A 13599-nucleotide genomic window follows, 5' to 3' on the forward strand; every position below is an offset into this window, starting at 1 on the left:
CAGAGACAGAACCGATGAAAGCCAGTTGACTGGACATGACAAAAGTGCAGCAACGGCAAAACACGTCTGCAGCAGCAACGTTCTTCCAGGCAGACGTCATATGCATGGGTCTATAGCAGGGGTCGGGAACCTTTTTGACCAAGAGAGCCATAAACGCCACATATTTTTAAATCTAATTTTGAAAGAGCCATACAATAATGTAGCGTCCCTTTCCCACACTGAGGCACGGAGACTTAACCTCTTTTAAGGTTGATTGTTCTGGTTACTGCAGACCCCTAACAAACGCCGTACAATTAATTCAGCAACTCCTTATTCTCGCCCGCCGAGACGAGACGAGAGCGCTTCTCTCAACTTTTTATTCCCCTGCTCCCGCTCCAGTCCTCCCATTTCCCTTATTCGGCCCATAGCTGAACCCCATTGGTCCAAACTCCCTAACAACAGGCTGAGCGACAGAACAAAGGGCCAATCAGATCACTGCTTGATCGATGCGTTCCATGAACTCCAGAACTTTTAACGAGGCCCAACAGCCAAGTTAAACTCAGTCCGCGACAATATTTTTAAAACTAAAAATACAAATGAATGTGTGCATTTGATGTAATTTTAACACTTTTAAAGTACAATAAGTCATCGTTATGCTGTTGCTAATAAATGATTCGTGGTAGTTTTGCTGATGGTCTAGTCTGGTTGATACGTGGTGAGTTTCTGCTTCATGCAGGCGTTGAGACTTTAAACGTGATCTTAGGTCTGAATGTTCTTTAGATGTGAGAACGACTGCTCACATGCAGACCTGGAGCCAAACACACACTCACGCTGCAGTGAGTGACGGGCAGCGGGGTTTACGTTTTTGCCATCCCTGCGCAATTCACCTGCTGCCCCCCCCCCCCCCCCCCCCCCTTCTCCCTCACACATCCAGTCCCCACAACTGCGCGCTCTTTCTCAGAGACGGGAGCGCAGTTTTAGGCACGTCAATTCACAGGTTTCCGGGTGGTACAAACTCTGTGAAATAATAGATAATAGTAAACTGATAGTTTTCTCTCCAAGCACCGCTACTACTGCGCGCCTCTGGCATCGCATCGCGCCCGAGGACTGGTCTAATGAAAAAAAAAGTATAATTAAAGATTTGTCTGCGAGCCACATGTGACCATCAAAAGAGCCATATATGGCTCGCGAGCCATAGGTTCCCGACCCCTGGTCTATAGGGTTGCAGCTGAATTTCCATTAAAAAAAGGGTCAATAACTCTAGAAATGAATGAAAGACCACAATAAACACATGTGAGGTTTTGTTCAATTGTTAGAAAATGTTACCATTTGATGGGCTATAGCTCTACAGTGAAATAGGTGATGGACCTTATTGTTCAGAACCTGTTTTTATGTTGTGGTTTATGACACCTGAGTCTGACTTCATTAAATATCACCAGTTTAGACTCACCTTTACTGCCACCTGCAGTGGACTTTGTTCTCCTGGTATCCCAACTGCCAGTCCCTCATAGACTTCACCGAAAGCCCCGTGACCCAGACCCCTTTAAGAAATTACAATTCTTAATAAACAAAAATGCTAATAAATCAGACACAAATTTCATTTAAACAAACTCTCCCTAACTGATGGGTTAACATCAAGAGAAATTGATATTTGAAAAACAGAGCAGCAAAATTAATTTCTATTTATCCAAATAAGTAGTAAAACCGTGTCTCCAAAAAACATCATATCAATGGGTGAAGGTGTCGAACATGAAATCTGACACCAAGTTACAGCTTTAGGTTGATCCATCACCTTCAAAAACCAATGTGAAATGCAACAAAAGGAAAACATTGCTGTTCTGCAAGCAAAAAAAACAAAAAACAGGGTTTCTCATTCTCAAAGAATGAGAACCAACGTGATCAACCGGCGGTCTACAAACACAGAGTGAATTAAAAATTGAAGAGTCCCTGCAAAAATAGTTCCTAAGCTGCCTGAATTACTGCAGTCGACCCATTTTTCTCTTTTATTTTCTACTTTTTTGATATTCTGCTTCTTTCTTTGACTCCTTATACGACAATGAGGCCTTTGTCTTTTGACTTTTCCTTTTGGTTCAGCTTTACATATGTTTGTATGCATTTCTTTATCAAGAATGTGTTTCCTTGAAACCTAGGAATTGCACCAGTAACCTTTTACAATAACTATCCGTTAAAGCAGTTAACAAATCATTTATTAACTGATAGTTAATGAGTTATAAATGACTTGTTAAATAACAGTTAACTGTTTAAGGTTTATACATTAGCTTTCATAATAGATCGTAATAGATCGTGAACAAAATGTTAGTAAATTATTTACTGATGACTTAAGGAGCAGTTAATAGTTTATATATGTTACTGGGATGTCATTTTAAATGTGCCACTATTCCTTATTCATTATCTGATGGTATATGAGGAACATTTCAAACTTTAGAAGAGTGTCCCAGAAACATATATGAAGTATTAACTGATAATTAACAAGTCATTAGTAAGTACTTTAGTAACAGCTTGTTCATGATCTCTTCTCTTTCTCTTTCGGCTTTTCCCATCAGGGGTCGCCACAGCGAATCATCCTTTTCCACCTCACTCTATCATGAACATCATCTACCCTAACATTAGCCAACTTCATGTCCTCTGTTAAGACATCCATATATCTCCTCTTTGGCCGTCCTCTTGCCCTCCTGCCAGGCAGCTCCATCTCCAACATCCTTCTACCAATATATCCACTATCCCTCCTCTGAACATGTCCAAACCATCTCAGTCTGGCTTCTCTGACTTTGTCGCTAACACAGGCAACATGAGCCGTCCCTCTGATGTACTCGTTCCTTATCCTGTCTAACCTGGTCACTCCTAAGGAGAACCTCAACATCTTCATCTCCGCTACCTCCATCTCAGCCTCTTGTCTCTGTCTCATTGCTACCGTCTCTAACCCATAGAGCAGAGCTGGTCTCACAACTGTCTTGTACACCTTTCCTTTGAGTCTTGCTGGCACTCTTCTGTCACACAACACTCCTGACACTTTCCTCCACCCGCTCCAACCTGCCTGCACTCGCCTCTTCACCTCTTTTCCACACTCCCCATCACACTGAACTGTTGACCCCAAGTACTTAAACTCCTGCACCTTCTTCACCTCAGCCCCCTGTAGCCTAACGCTTCTACCTTGATCCCTCTCGTTCAGACACATGTATTCTGTCTTACTACGACTGACCTTCATGCCTCTTCTTTCCAGAGCAAACCTCCACCTCTCTAGCTGTTCCTCCACCTGCTCTCTACTCTCACTGCAAATTACAATGTCATCCGCAAACATCATTGTCCAGGGAGAGTCCTGTCTTACCTCGTCTGTCAGCCTGTCCATCAGCATAGCAAACAAAAAAGGACTCAAAGCTGATCCTTGGTGTAGTCCCACCTCCACCTTGAACTCCTCTGTCTGACCTACAGCACATCTCACCACCGTCATACTTCTCTCATACATGTCCTGAACTACTCTGACATACTTCTCTGCCACTCCAGACGACCTCATACAGTACCACAGCTCCTCCCTCGGCACCCTGTCATACGCCTTCTCTAAATCCACGAACACACAATGCAGCTCCTTCTGACCTTCTCTGTACTTTTCCATCAACATTCTCAAAGCAAAAATGGCATCAGTGGTGCTCTTACGGGGCATGAAACCATACTGCTGCTCACAGATCTCCACCTTCTTCCTAAGCCTGGCTTCCACTACTCTTTCCCACAGCTTCATTGTGTGGCTCATCAACTTTATTCCTCTATAGTTGCTGCAGTTCTGCGTGTCACCCTTGTTCTTAAAGATTGAAACCAGAACGCTTCTCCTCCATTCCTCAGGCATTTTCTCACTCTCTAAAATCCTATTGAACAACCTCGTTAGAAATTCCACTGCTGTCTCTCCTAAGCACTTCCATACCTCCACAGGTACGTCATCAGGACCAACGGCCTTTCCGCCCTTCATCCTTTTCAGAGCCTTCCTAACCTCATCCTTTCCAATCTCTGCTACTTCCTGCTCCACAACAACCACATCTTCCTCCCTTCTTTCCCTGTCATTTTCCACGTTCATCAGCTCCTCAAAATACTCCTTCCATCTTTTCTGTACACTCTCCTGGGTAGTTAGCACCTTTCCATCTCTGTCCTTAATCACCCTTATCTGTTGCACGTCCTTCCCATCTCTGTCTCTCTGTCTGGCTAGCCTGTACAAGTCCTTTTCTCCTTCCTTTGTGTCTAACCTGTCATATAGCTCATCGTAAGCTTTCTGTTTGGCCTTTGCCACCTCTCTTTTCACTCTACGCTGCGCTTCCTTGTACTCCTGTCTACCTTCCTCAGTCCTTTCTACATCCCACTTCTTTTTAGCCAACCTCTTCCTCTGGACGCATTCCTGTACTTCCTCATTCCACCACCAAGTGTCTTTACCGTCTTTCCTCTTTCCAGATGACACACCTAGCACCTTCCTACCTGTTTCCCTGATAATCTCTGCTGTAGTTTCCCAGTCATCTGGAAGCTCATCCTGCCCACCCAGGACCAGTCTCAACTTCTGCCTAAATTCCTCACAAGTTTCTTCATTCTGTAGCTTCCACCACTTGGTCTTCTTTTCTGTTTTCCCTCTCTTCTTCTTCCTGACCTCCAGAGTCATCTTACACACCACCATGCGGTGCTGTCTGGCTACACTCTCTCCTACCACCACTTTGCAGTCAATAACCTCTCTCAAATGACCTCGTCTACATAGGATGTAGTCCACCTGAGTACTCCTACCTCCACTTCTGTATGTCACTCTATGTTCCTCTCTCTTCTGGAAGTAAGTGTTGACTACGGCCATTTCCATCCTCTTCGCAAAGTCCACCACCATCTGTCCCTCCAGATTCCTTTCCTTCACACCAAACCTGCCCATCACCTCCTCATCACCTCTGTTGCCCTCACCAACATGCCCATTAAAGTCTGCTCCAATAACAACTCTCTCTCCTCTGGGGATACTCTCTATGACCTCATCCAACTCACTCCAGAATCTCTCCTTCACTTCTAACTCACAGCCAACCTGTGGCGCATACCCACTGACTACATTCACCATCACCCCTTCAATTTCTAACTTTAGGCTCATCATCCTGTCTGAGACTCTTTTCACCTCTAGAACACTGTTTACAAACTCCCCCTTCAGAATCACTCCTACCCCGTTTCTCTTCCTATCAACACCATGATAGAACAGTTTGTATCCTCCTCCAATACTACGTGCCTTGCTGCCCTTCCACCTTGTCTCCTGCACACACAGTACATCTACCTTCCTTCTCTCCATCATGTCTGCCAGCTCTCTGCCTTTCCCTGTCATTGTGCCAACGTTAAGAGTCCCTATTCTCAAACCTATGTTCCTGCCTTTTCCCTTCTCTCTCTGGCCCCGGACCCTTCTGCCTCCCCTCTTTCTTCGACCAACAGTAGTCAAATTTCCACCAACACCCTGTAGGTTAACAGCATCGGTGGCGGTCGTTGTTAACCCGGGCCTCGACCGATCCGGTATGTCTAAAGTGTTGTGGATGATTCGCATGGTTATTTTGGCAATTTTTACGCCGGATGCCCTTCCTGACGCAACCCTCTCTATTTATCCGGGCTTGGGACCGGCACAGAAGTTACTGACTTGCAACCCCTGTGGCTAGATTAACAGCTTGTTCATGATCTGATACTATTTAATAAGACCCAATAATAAATCCATACCAAACTTTTACTTTTTTTTAACAAGTCTTTTATATATTATAAACTAACAGTATATAAATAGTTTGATAACTAAGTATATTGAGTAGTTATTATAAAGTGTTACCTTGACATTTTCAGCCCTACACCTTCCCAGCATTGGTTGGTGAAACTGCCGAGCCTTTTACCTGGTGAGGGAAATGTTTCTCCGCGGCACTTCCTTCAGGTCATTGACGGACGCTGTCTTGCCAGCAAAGCAGTAGTTGGGGTTGTAGTCAGTCATGATGGTGGAGGCTCGCAGCTTGCTGAGTTTGCAGTCTGGACTCTGCAGCTCCAGCTGGATAGACTGCAGCTCTGTGTGTTTACGCCTGTACACTGGTACGTTGAGAACAAGAGTGTGATTTCTACTGAGAGGCTTATAAAAAAAAATACCAAACTGAACTTTGAAGCCTCCTTTTTGTAAAATGGCCGGACACAAAGTGGAACTCTAAATTCTAAAGACTGCATTCTTGCAGAGAAAGCGTTTTCCTAAAATTGAATGTTTTATCTCTTTCAGACACAGAAGCATCTCTTTGAGATAGCTAACTCTTATTACTTTACAAACACAGTGCAGGAAAAGAGGTGAACAAATCACCAAACCCTTCGTTATTCCAAACTAGAGAACTTTGTGTTGGAAAGCAAACAGGATAAAAAAAAAAGCTCAAGTTTCAGTGCTGGAGTCTGAGCTGTAAACATGTGAGTGGCAGAAAGAGTTTAAGTGTGTGTGTGGTGTGCTTATTTACTTAAATGGTCATCCATTATGAATAGCTTTCATTGGTCATGTGGTCAATGTGGCCTCCTTACCTTTAACATTGCACATATTCACATTCTTTGTGATGTGATGATCATAGTACATTATCATGATCATAGTACTATGGAAAACTATGGCTTCCAGCACCTTTTCTGCAGCAAACTGAATGATATTAAAAATAAAAACATCCATCCATCCATCCATGCATCCATCCGTCCGTCCGTCCGTAGTTACTTTGGTCAGAGCCGTCTCAGTGCTGTGGTCAGCCAGTTGACTGTGGCTCCAACTTACTTATCATGACTCCGGACACAGCCAGCAGCAAGGCCGCGATGAGGGCCGAGGTGCCCACAGACAGACCCAGAGCCAGGTGGGAGAGGGACGGGGGTTGAGACAGCGGGTTCACTCCTGCAGGACAAGAGGAGACAACAGTGTTATGGAGTGTTTATCTGCCCCAGAGGAGTATTAACATTCACTCCACCACCCTGTTCCCCCACTTAATTAATGATGTGAAAGCAATGACACAACAGAGCTCTGGAGCTGCAACGGCAGCTGCATGGCAAATTTTCCTCAGCGGCGAGGCGACATCTAATTCCTCTTGTTGGAGCAGAGAAACAAATCAGCTCACAGAAAGAGAATGGTATTGAGATTCTGACCTTTTATGATGTTGCTTAATGAGATTATCTACTGCTTGCCATTAATAGGGACAGATCTATGTTTCGTGTAGTAGGGCAAACTTAGGCTGTGGGACATTACTACTTAGATGCAAATTACTGTTTTATTTCTTCAAACATTCACCATAGCCAGTCATTTTACAAATCCATTCATAAATGCATTAATCACTTTGATTATTACATTTATAATTAAAGAATCCATTTGGAGTCTCTGCAAGACTTTAACAATTTAAGACAAGAAAAAGACGTGAAACTGCTGCGCTTCAATGATATGAACTTATTTAATCCTGCACTTTTAAAATCCATTGCATAATCTTTTAGTATTGGAGTCCAGGCGAAGCCTATTATGCTCAAATCCTCAACATATTTTTATAGAGAGCTTTAATGAGACACCAGCAGCAGAAAAGGGTCCACAGAGCTGCTGCTGCTGATAGACGTTGTCCTTGTCATTAATAAGTTAGCTCATCCCACTTATTGAAAATTATTCTGAATCATTAAAGCCCTATTAAAAAACATTTGCTCAGATAAAGATTCAATAAAGCGTAGAGCCTTCCAGGCATAATAACATTCTAGACATATATTCATTATCGGCTGTGTGAGTCACAGCCGGTTAAAGGTACAATTTAGCTAAACCCATTTTTTTAAGTTTGAACTCATTTCCTATATTATTGTTGAAGAAAAAGAGCTAAATTAAAGAAATGGAGAAACCTGAGGCGTTGATGCAGGACACTCTGTCTGCAGCCAGGATGAGGTCTTCGTCGCAGTAGCAGATGATGCCATCGTTGCTCTCGTGGCATTCTCTACTCTCACAGTGGCTGCAATTCTGAACGGGGCTGATGATCACTTCACCGTCACCATCGATGGCTGCAGGTGCCGACACAAAGGTTGGAACACCAAATTTAGAAAGAATTATCACAGCTTTTTAAAAAAAACTGAAATGTTGCCCTGTAACAGTGTGCACTTTAAGGCCAGAAATGAGCTTTTTCCCCACATAGCCCCGCCTTTTCTCTTTCTCACTGGAGGAACCCTCCCCGAATGTAGTGATCAGCAGCAGGTGAGACACAAAAACCACATATATAACCAGGGTTTATATATTCTGGGACTTGATAATCAAATATAGGTATTAGGTACTTTCAAGTAGCTTTGGAAGGTGAAAGTTGGGTCTCAAACTGGGTCAGAATTGTTATAAAAGCTATGAACTCTTACGTTTTCTTTTCTCTTTGGATGTTTTTCCATGGACCTGCTTTGGTAAAACTTTTTAAAGTCCCACTCCAATCATTTTTTGATTGTTTTTGTGTTTCCAGTGGTCTTTAAAATACTGTGGAAAGGACTGTTGCCGTGGAATAAGGCCGCCGCCCTTCCATTTGTTTACATTCTTTCCCACTAACTTACAACCCCTCATAACCCCAACCTAGCATTACTGGAACAACATAAAGGCAAGCAATATCAGAACTATCCAGCTGTAGAGTTGTGAGCCAGATGCCATCTATTTGTGTACAAGCGGAATGAAGCGGAACAGGGAGGTTGTGGCCTGCCTAGCATATTTTCCACGTCACAAATACAATCTTTTTCAAATGGCATTTTTTCATCAGCTCATGATTTACAACAATTTCAATAAAGAAAGATACACAGAAATGCAAAGAAATGCAAATTTGAGCTTAATTTTCTTCACATATATCCTCCATCATGAGAAAAATGACACAAGAACGTGTTAAAAACACCAAAAACATGATTTTCATTAGAATGGGTCTTGTGAAAGTTGGGTCTCAAACTGGGTCAGAATTGTTATAAAAGCTATGAACTCTTACGTTTTCTTTTCTCTTTGGATGTTTTTCCATGGACCTGTCTTGTGTATCATTCCAAATACATGTAAAGCATTTCTTGGTCTTCAAGTTGATATTTAGACAAAATAAAGTGTTCTCAAAGAGAGAATATAAATACACTTTTATACTTGGTACTTATCATTGACCTGGAAAAAAGTCATGTTGCTACTGACGCAGGAGTGCGCGTTGTTTCAAACAAAAATTCTAACGATGAACATGTTGATTTGTTGGTGAAGTTTGTTGAAACTCAGAAGCAAGAAGTAAAATCTTTACACTTTATAGTAAAAACAGCACACTGTCCCCCCCATGGTCAACACAAGACCAAGAGCTTACCAAGGTTTGTTGGAAGTGTGGTCGCAAGAGGAACTCATGACGTGACTGTCCTTATGTAATTTGGCTTTCAAAAGTTTGACAGGGGGTTTGGCTATCTTAAAGCAACGACAGGTGAAATCGACTGTCATGTGTGTGTTGAGACGTTTCTCGCTCCGTTATTTCTAAAAGTATGGGGGGGGGGGGGGGACAAAAAGCTTTAAATGGAGTAGAAGTAATTAATTAATTAACTGTCTGCCAAACTGAATCACTGAGCATGGCAGTTGACTTTTTGGTGTCAGACATGACATCAAAAGAGACACTTTTGGGTTTTGACTTTCCATCAAAATATGGTGCTGTTGTTGACCTTGGGAAAAATGTGTCAGTAGTGGAGCCAAACCCTCCTCCAGCATGCAAAGTGGTGGTTTTTCAGTTTGAGTCTGACACTACAGCGCCTCCATGCAGTGAAGCTGCCATGCGGCCAAGTAGAAGACGTAGGGTTGGATTATTTCAGGGAGATGTTACAACCTTTGAACTCTCTAGCCCTCTGCCATAGTCTTATGAGCTGTTGCTTTTACTGTATTCAATAAAGTCTGGAATATTTTAAGAGAACTGCCTCTTGTGATTCCTGACTGACAGGATTCATTCTTGTCTTTGACCACCCAACAAACATTAAAATACTTTTATTGTTTGCAGGTTTTAAATTAGGATCCAGGTTTGTTTGGACCATTTCTTTATATTCTTTAAATTACAGTGCAACAGTTATTTAACTAGATGATTTTACATCATTTACTCAGTATGGAAATAAAGAAACTGGTTGTACTAATGGAAAACAACTGCATGTGAAGACAAAGCATTCAAACATGAATTAGTCACGGACTGTCGAGTTAAATGCATGTGCAGTTTAGCAGCCAATGCTAGGAGTCATGTGCAGAATCTGTTTTTACTGTGAATCCCTCAAGTCTTGTAAGTAAAGAAAAACAAGAAAACAAATCTAACCCAGATACACTGGAAAGCTTTTCAAGGAGGCATATTCTGAAGCCCAGCTGCTGACTGCATACTGATGAGCATGTGTTGTGCTTCAGAGCAGAGATGACGTTTGCCTGTTTACTGGATTTCAATCAATCAATCAATTTATTATTTGTATAGCACTTATAAAAGCCAAGGCAACCAAAGTGCTTAACATAAAATCAACTAAAATCACAAACAATACGATGCAATAAAGAAACAATAGGAATAAAACAATAAAATCAATTGAACAATAAAAGCAATAAAACAATAAAAGAATAAGATTAATAAAATGAACAATGAACAAGCTGGCCCACTAGATATGCTCACTGGAGTTAAAAGCCTGAGTAAAAAGATGTGTTTTTAAAAGAGTCTTAAAATTACTGACAGTTCTGGCAGACCTCACAGAAAAAGGGACAGCATTCCAGAGTTTAGGACCTGCAACTGAAAAGGCTCTGTCTCCCCGAGTCACAAGCCGAGTCCTGGGAACCGCTAAAAGCATTTGATCTTCAGACCTAAGGACTCGACAAGGACGATAAACATGCAGAAGCTCAGAAAGATACTGAGGTGCCAGACCATTCAGACATTTAAAAACCAAAAGCAAAATCTTAAAAGTAATTCTAAAAGACACAGGCAGCCAATGAAGTGAGCGTAATATCGGTGTTATATGCTCACACCGTCTGGTCCCCGTTAACAGGCGGGCCGCTGAATTTTGAACCAGCTGGAGGCGGCGGAGCAGAGACTGATCTATACCACTGTACAGAGAGTTACAGTAGTCCAGTCTGGAAAAGATCAAAGCATGAATCACTTGTTGCAAAGCGTGAGGAGGAAGATATGGCTTGACTTTGCTAATTAGCCTCAAGTGATAAAAACTAGACTGGACTACAACACTGACCTGCCTGTCAAATTTAAAATGTCTGTCAAGGTTCACCCCAAGATCTCTAATGAATGGAGCATCTGAAGGGTCCAGGGGGCCAACAGCACTACAGCAGCCTGTCAGCAGGTCAGTCTTTCCAAAGACAAACACCTCTGTCTTGTTTTCATTTAGACAGAGGAAGTTAAGCTCCATCCAAGACTTGATGTCTGCTAAGCAGTTCTGCAATCTGTCGAGAACATCCGCTCCTCCAGATTTTAGGGGAAGATAGATCTGGATGTCATCTGCGTAGCAGTGGAATGACACGTTATATTTCCTAAAAATGGACCCCAGTGGCAGCAGATAAAGTGAGAATAAAAGTGGGCCTAAAACTGAGCCCTGGGGTACACCATATTTGAGCGGAGCCTCTGAAGAAGAGCACTGTCCTAGTTGGACAGAAAAACTCCTGCCACATAAATATGAACTGAACCAACTGAGTGCTGTGCCCTTCACACCGACAGAGTGCTCCAGTCGGGATAATAAAACACTGTGATCCACTGTGTCGAAAGCAGCAGAGAGATCTAAAAGAATTAAAACAGTGGAGGCCCCAGAATCAGCAGCTAGAAGCAGGTCGTTACACACCCTGAGGAGAGCCGTTTCAGTGCTGTGGCAGGATTTAAAACCTGACTGAAACTTCTCGAAGATATCATAATTTGTTAGATGCTCCTGCAGTTGTAGATAAACCACCTTCTCTAAAATTTTTGAAAGAAAAGACAACTTGGAGATCGGCCTAAAGTTTGATAGAACATTGGGATCCAAGTTGTGCTTTTTCAAAAGGGGGTGCACAACAGCATGTTTAAAAGCAGCTGGCACACACCCCGAGACAAGAGAGGAGTTAAGGAGACCAACTATCCAGGGGCCAATGGTATCAAAGACCTCCTTCAGGAGTCTGGGGGGAATGCAGTCACCTGGGCAGGAGGAAGGCCTCAGGTGTTGAACTATCTCAGAGATCTGGGAGACAGTGACAGGCTCAAACTGGTCAAAAACAGCAGGTGGGGGCGTTAAAACAGAGGGGTCAGGGGTACAAGGAGAGGGTAAAAACCTGACAGCACTGACTTTGTCAATAAAAAATGTTAAGAACTGTTCACAAAGTAAAACAGAAGGAGTCAGACAGGATAAATTACCAGGACTTAAAAGAGACTTTAAAGAATTAAAAAGGACCTTAGGCTTGCTGATGTTCTCAGACACAACATTTGACATAAACTGGGTCTTGGAATTTTTTACAGCAGCCTGATACTCAGTCAAGGAGTTTCTAAAAATCTGTAATGAAACATGAAGCCCGTCTTTTTTCCATTTACGCTCCGCGCGACGGCATGAGCGTCTGAGCGCGCGAGTATGGTCATTAATCCAAGGCTCCGGGGCCGGTTTACTGCGTTTAACCTTATATGGAGCAATGACATCTAAAATGCCCGTGCAAACAGAGCTAAAATCCCCCAGGAGTTTATCAACATCTCCATCCTGAACATCCAAGGAGCAAAGCTCAGAGGCTGAGAAAGCCGCTGAAAACTGCAGCGCTGTCTGCGCGTTCATCAGGCGGCGGGGGCGCGCGGGGGCGCGTTCATCAGGCGGCAGCGTTAAGAGATCAAAGTCAAATAAAACGGGCAGATGGTCAGAAAAACGGGCATCAATAATCTCCTTGACATCTCCATGTAGTCCCAGAGTTAAAACCAGATCCAGGATGTGTCCTTTCTCGTGCGTGGAGCTCTTCACTAACTGCTGCAGGTTAAAAGAGCTGATCAAGTCCAGAAAATCTTTTGTTAGTGGCTTGCTCTCACAACACACATGAATATTAAAATCTCCAACAATTAAAATCCGGTCATACTTTAAAATGATCTCGGACAGTAATGTTGCAAAGTCCTGAAGAAAGTCCTTATGGAACTTGGGCGGCCTGTAGATCAGCACGCAGAGAACCGGAGAGTCGCATTTCATTTCCACCAGCTGAACCTCAAAGCTGGAGAAACTGACAGCTGGCAGCTGCCGACACGAAAGGTGAGATCGGAAAACTACAGCAACTCCTCCACCTCTACCTGCAGCCCGAGGAGAACTGAGGAATCCACAGCCTGGAGGGAGAAGCTCTGAGAACGGCGTCAAGTCTCCAGCCTGAAGCCACGTCTCTGTCAGGAACATCATATCCAGCTCCCGGGAAGTGAAGAAGTCGTTCAGGATAAACGTTTTGTTTGTGAGAGATCTGGCATTGATGAGGGCCGATCTCACAAACACCTGACCCGCACTGAAGGATGAGGAGGCCCGACACAGTGGAAGAAGATTCCCGAGCTCCACAGCGCGTTTGGAGAACCGGCGTCGACGGAGAGAGAAGGCCGCTGCCGGCAGGTGAGCCTGGTCCACCGCTGCTTCGGGAACAACAGACAGGATCCAGCGCAAGGAAGCAGAACGATGCCGTTCAGAAGA

At 43.3% G+C, this 13599-nt stretch overlaps 1 protein-coding gene across 3 annotated transcripts in view; it reads right to left on the minus strand.

Moving 5' to 3' along the window:
- Positions 1–13599, minus strand: part of alk (ALK receptor tyrosine kinase) — a 705488-nt gene that overhangs the window by 44432 nt on the left and 647457 nt on the right. For all 3 annotated transcript variants that reach the window (XM_023951462.2, XM_023951461.2, XM_078940523.1), the window contains exons 18-21: positions 7846–8001; positions 6758–6871; positions 5865–6051; positions 1430–1520 (exon numbers count right to left, since the gene is read on the minus strand). In XM_023951462.2, the coding sequence (XP_023807230.1) occupies positions 1430–1520; positions 5865–6051; positions 6758–6871; positions 7846–8001 (548 nt within the window). The remainder of the gene's footprint in view (positions 1–1429; positions 1521–5864; positions 6052–6757; positions 6872–7845; positions 8002–13599) is intronic.

This window comes from Oryzias latipes, chromosome 22 (genome assembly GCF_053564925.1).
Source record: "Oryzias latipes strain Hd-rR chromosome 22, Olatipes_Hd-rR_3.1".
Lineage (NCBI taxonomy): Eukaryota > Metazoa > Chordata > Actinopteri > Beloniformes > Adrianichthyidae > Oryzias > Oryzias latipes.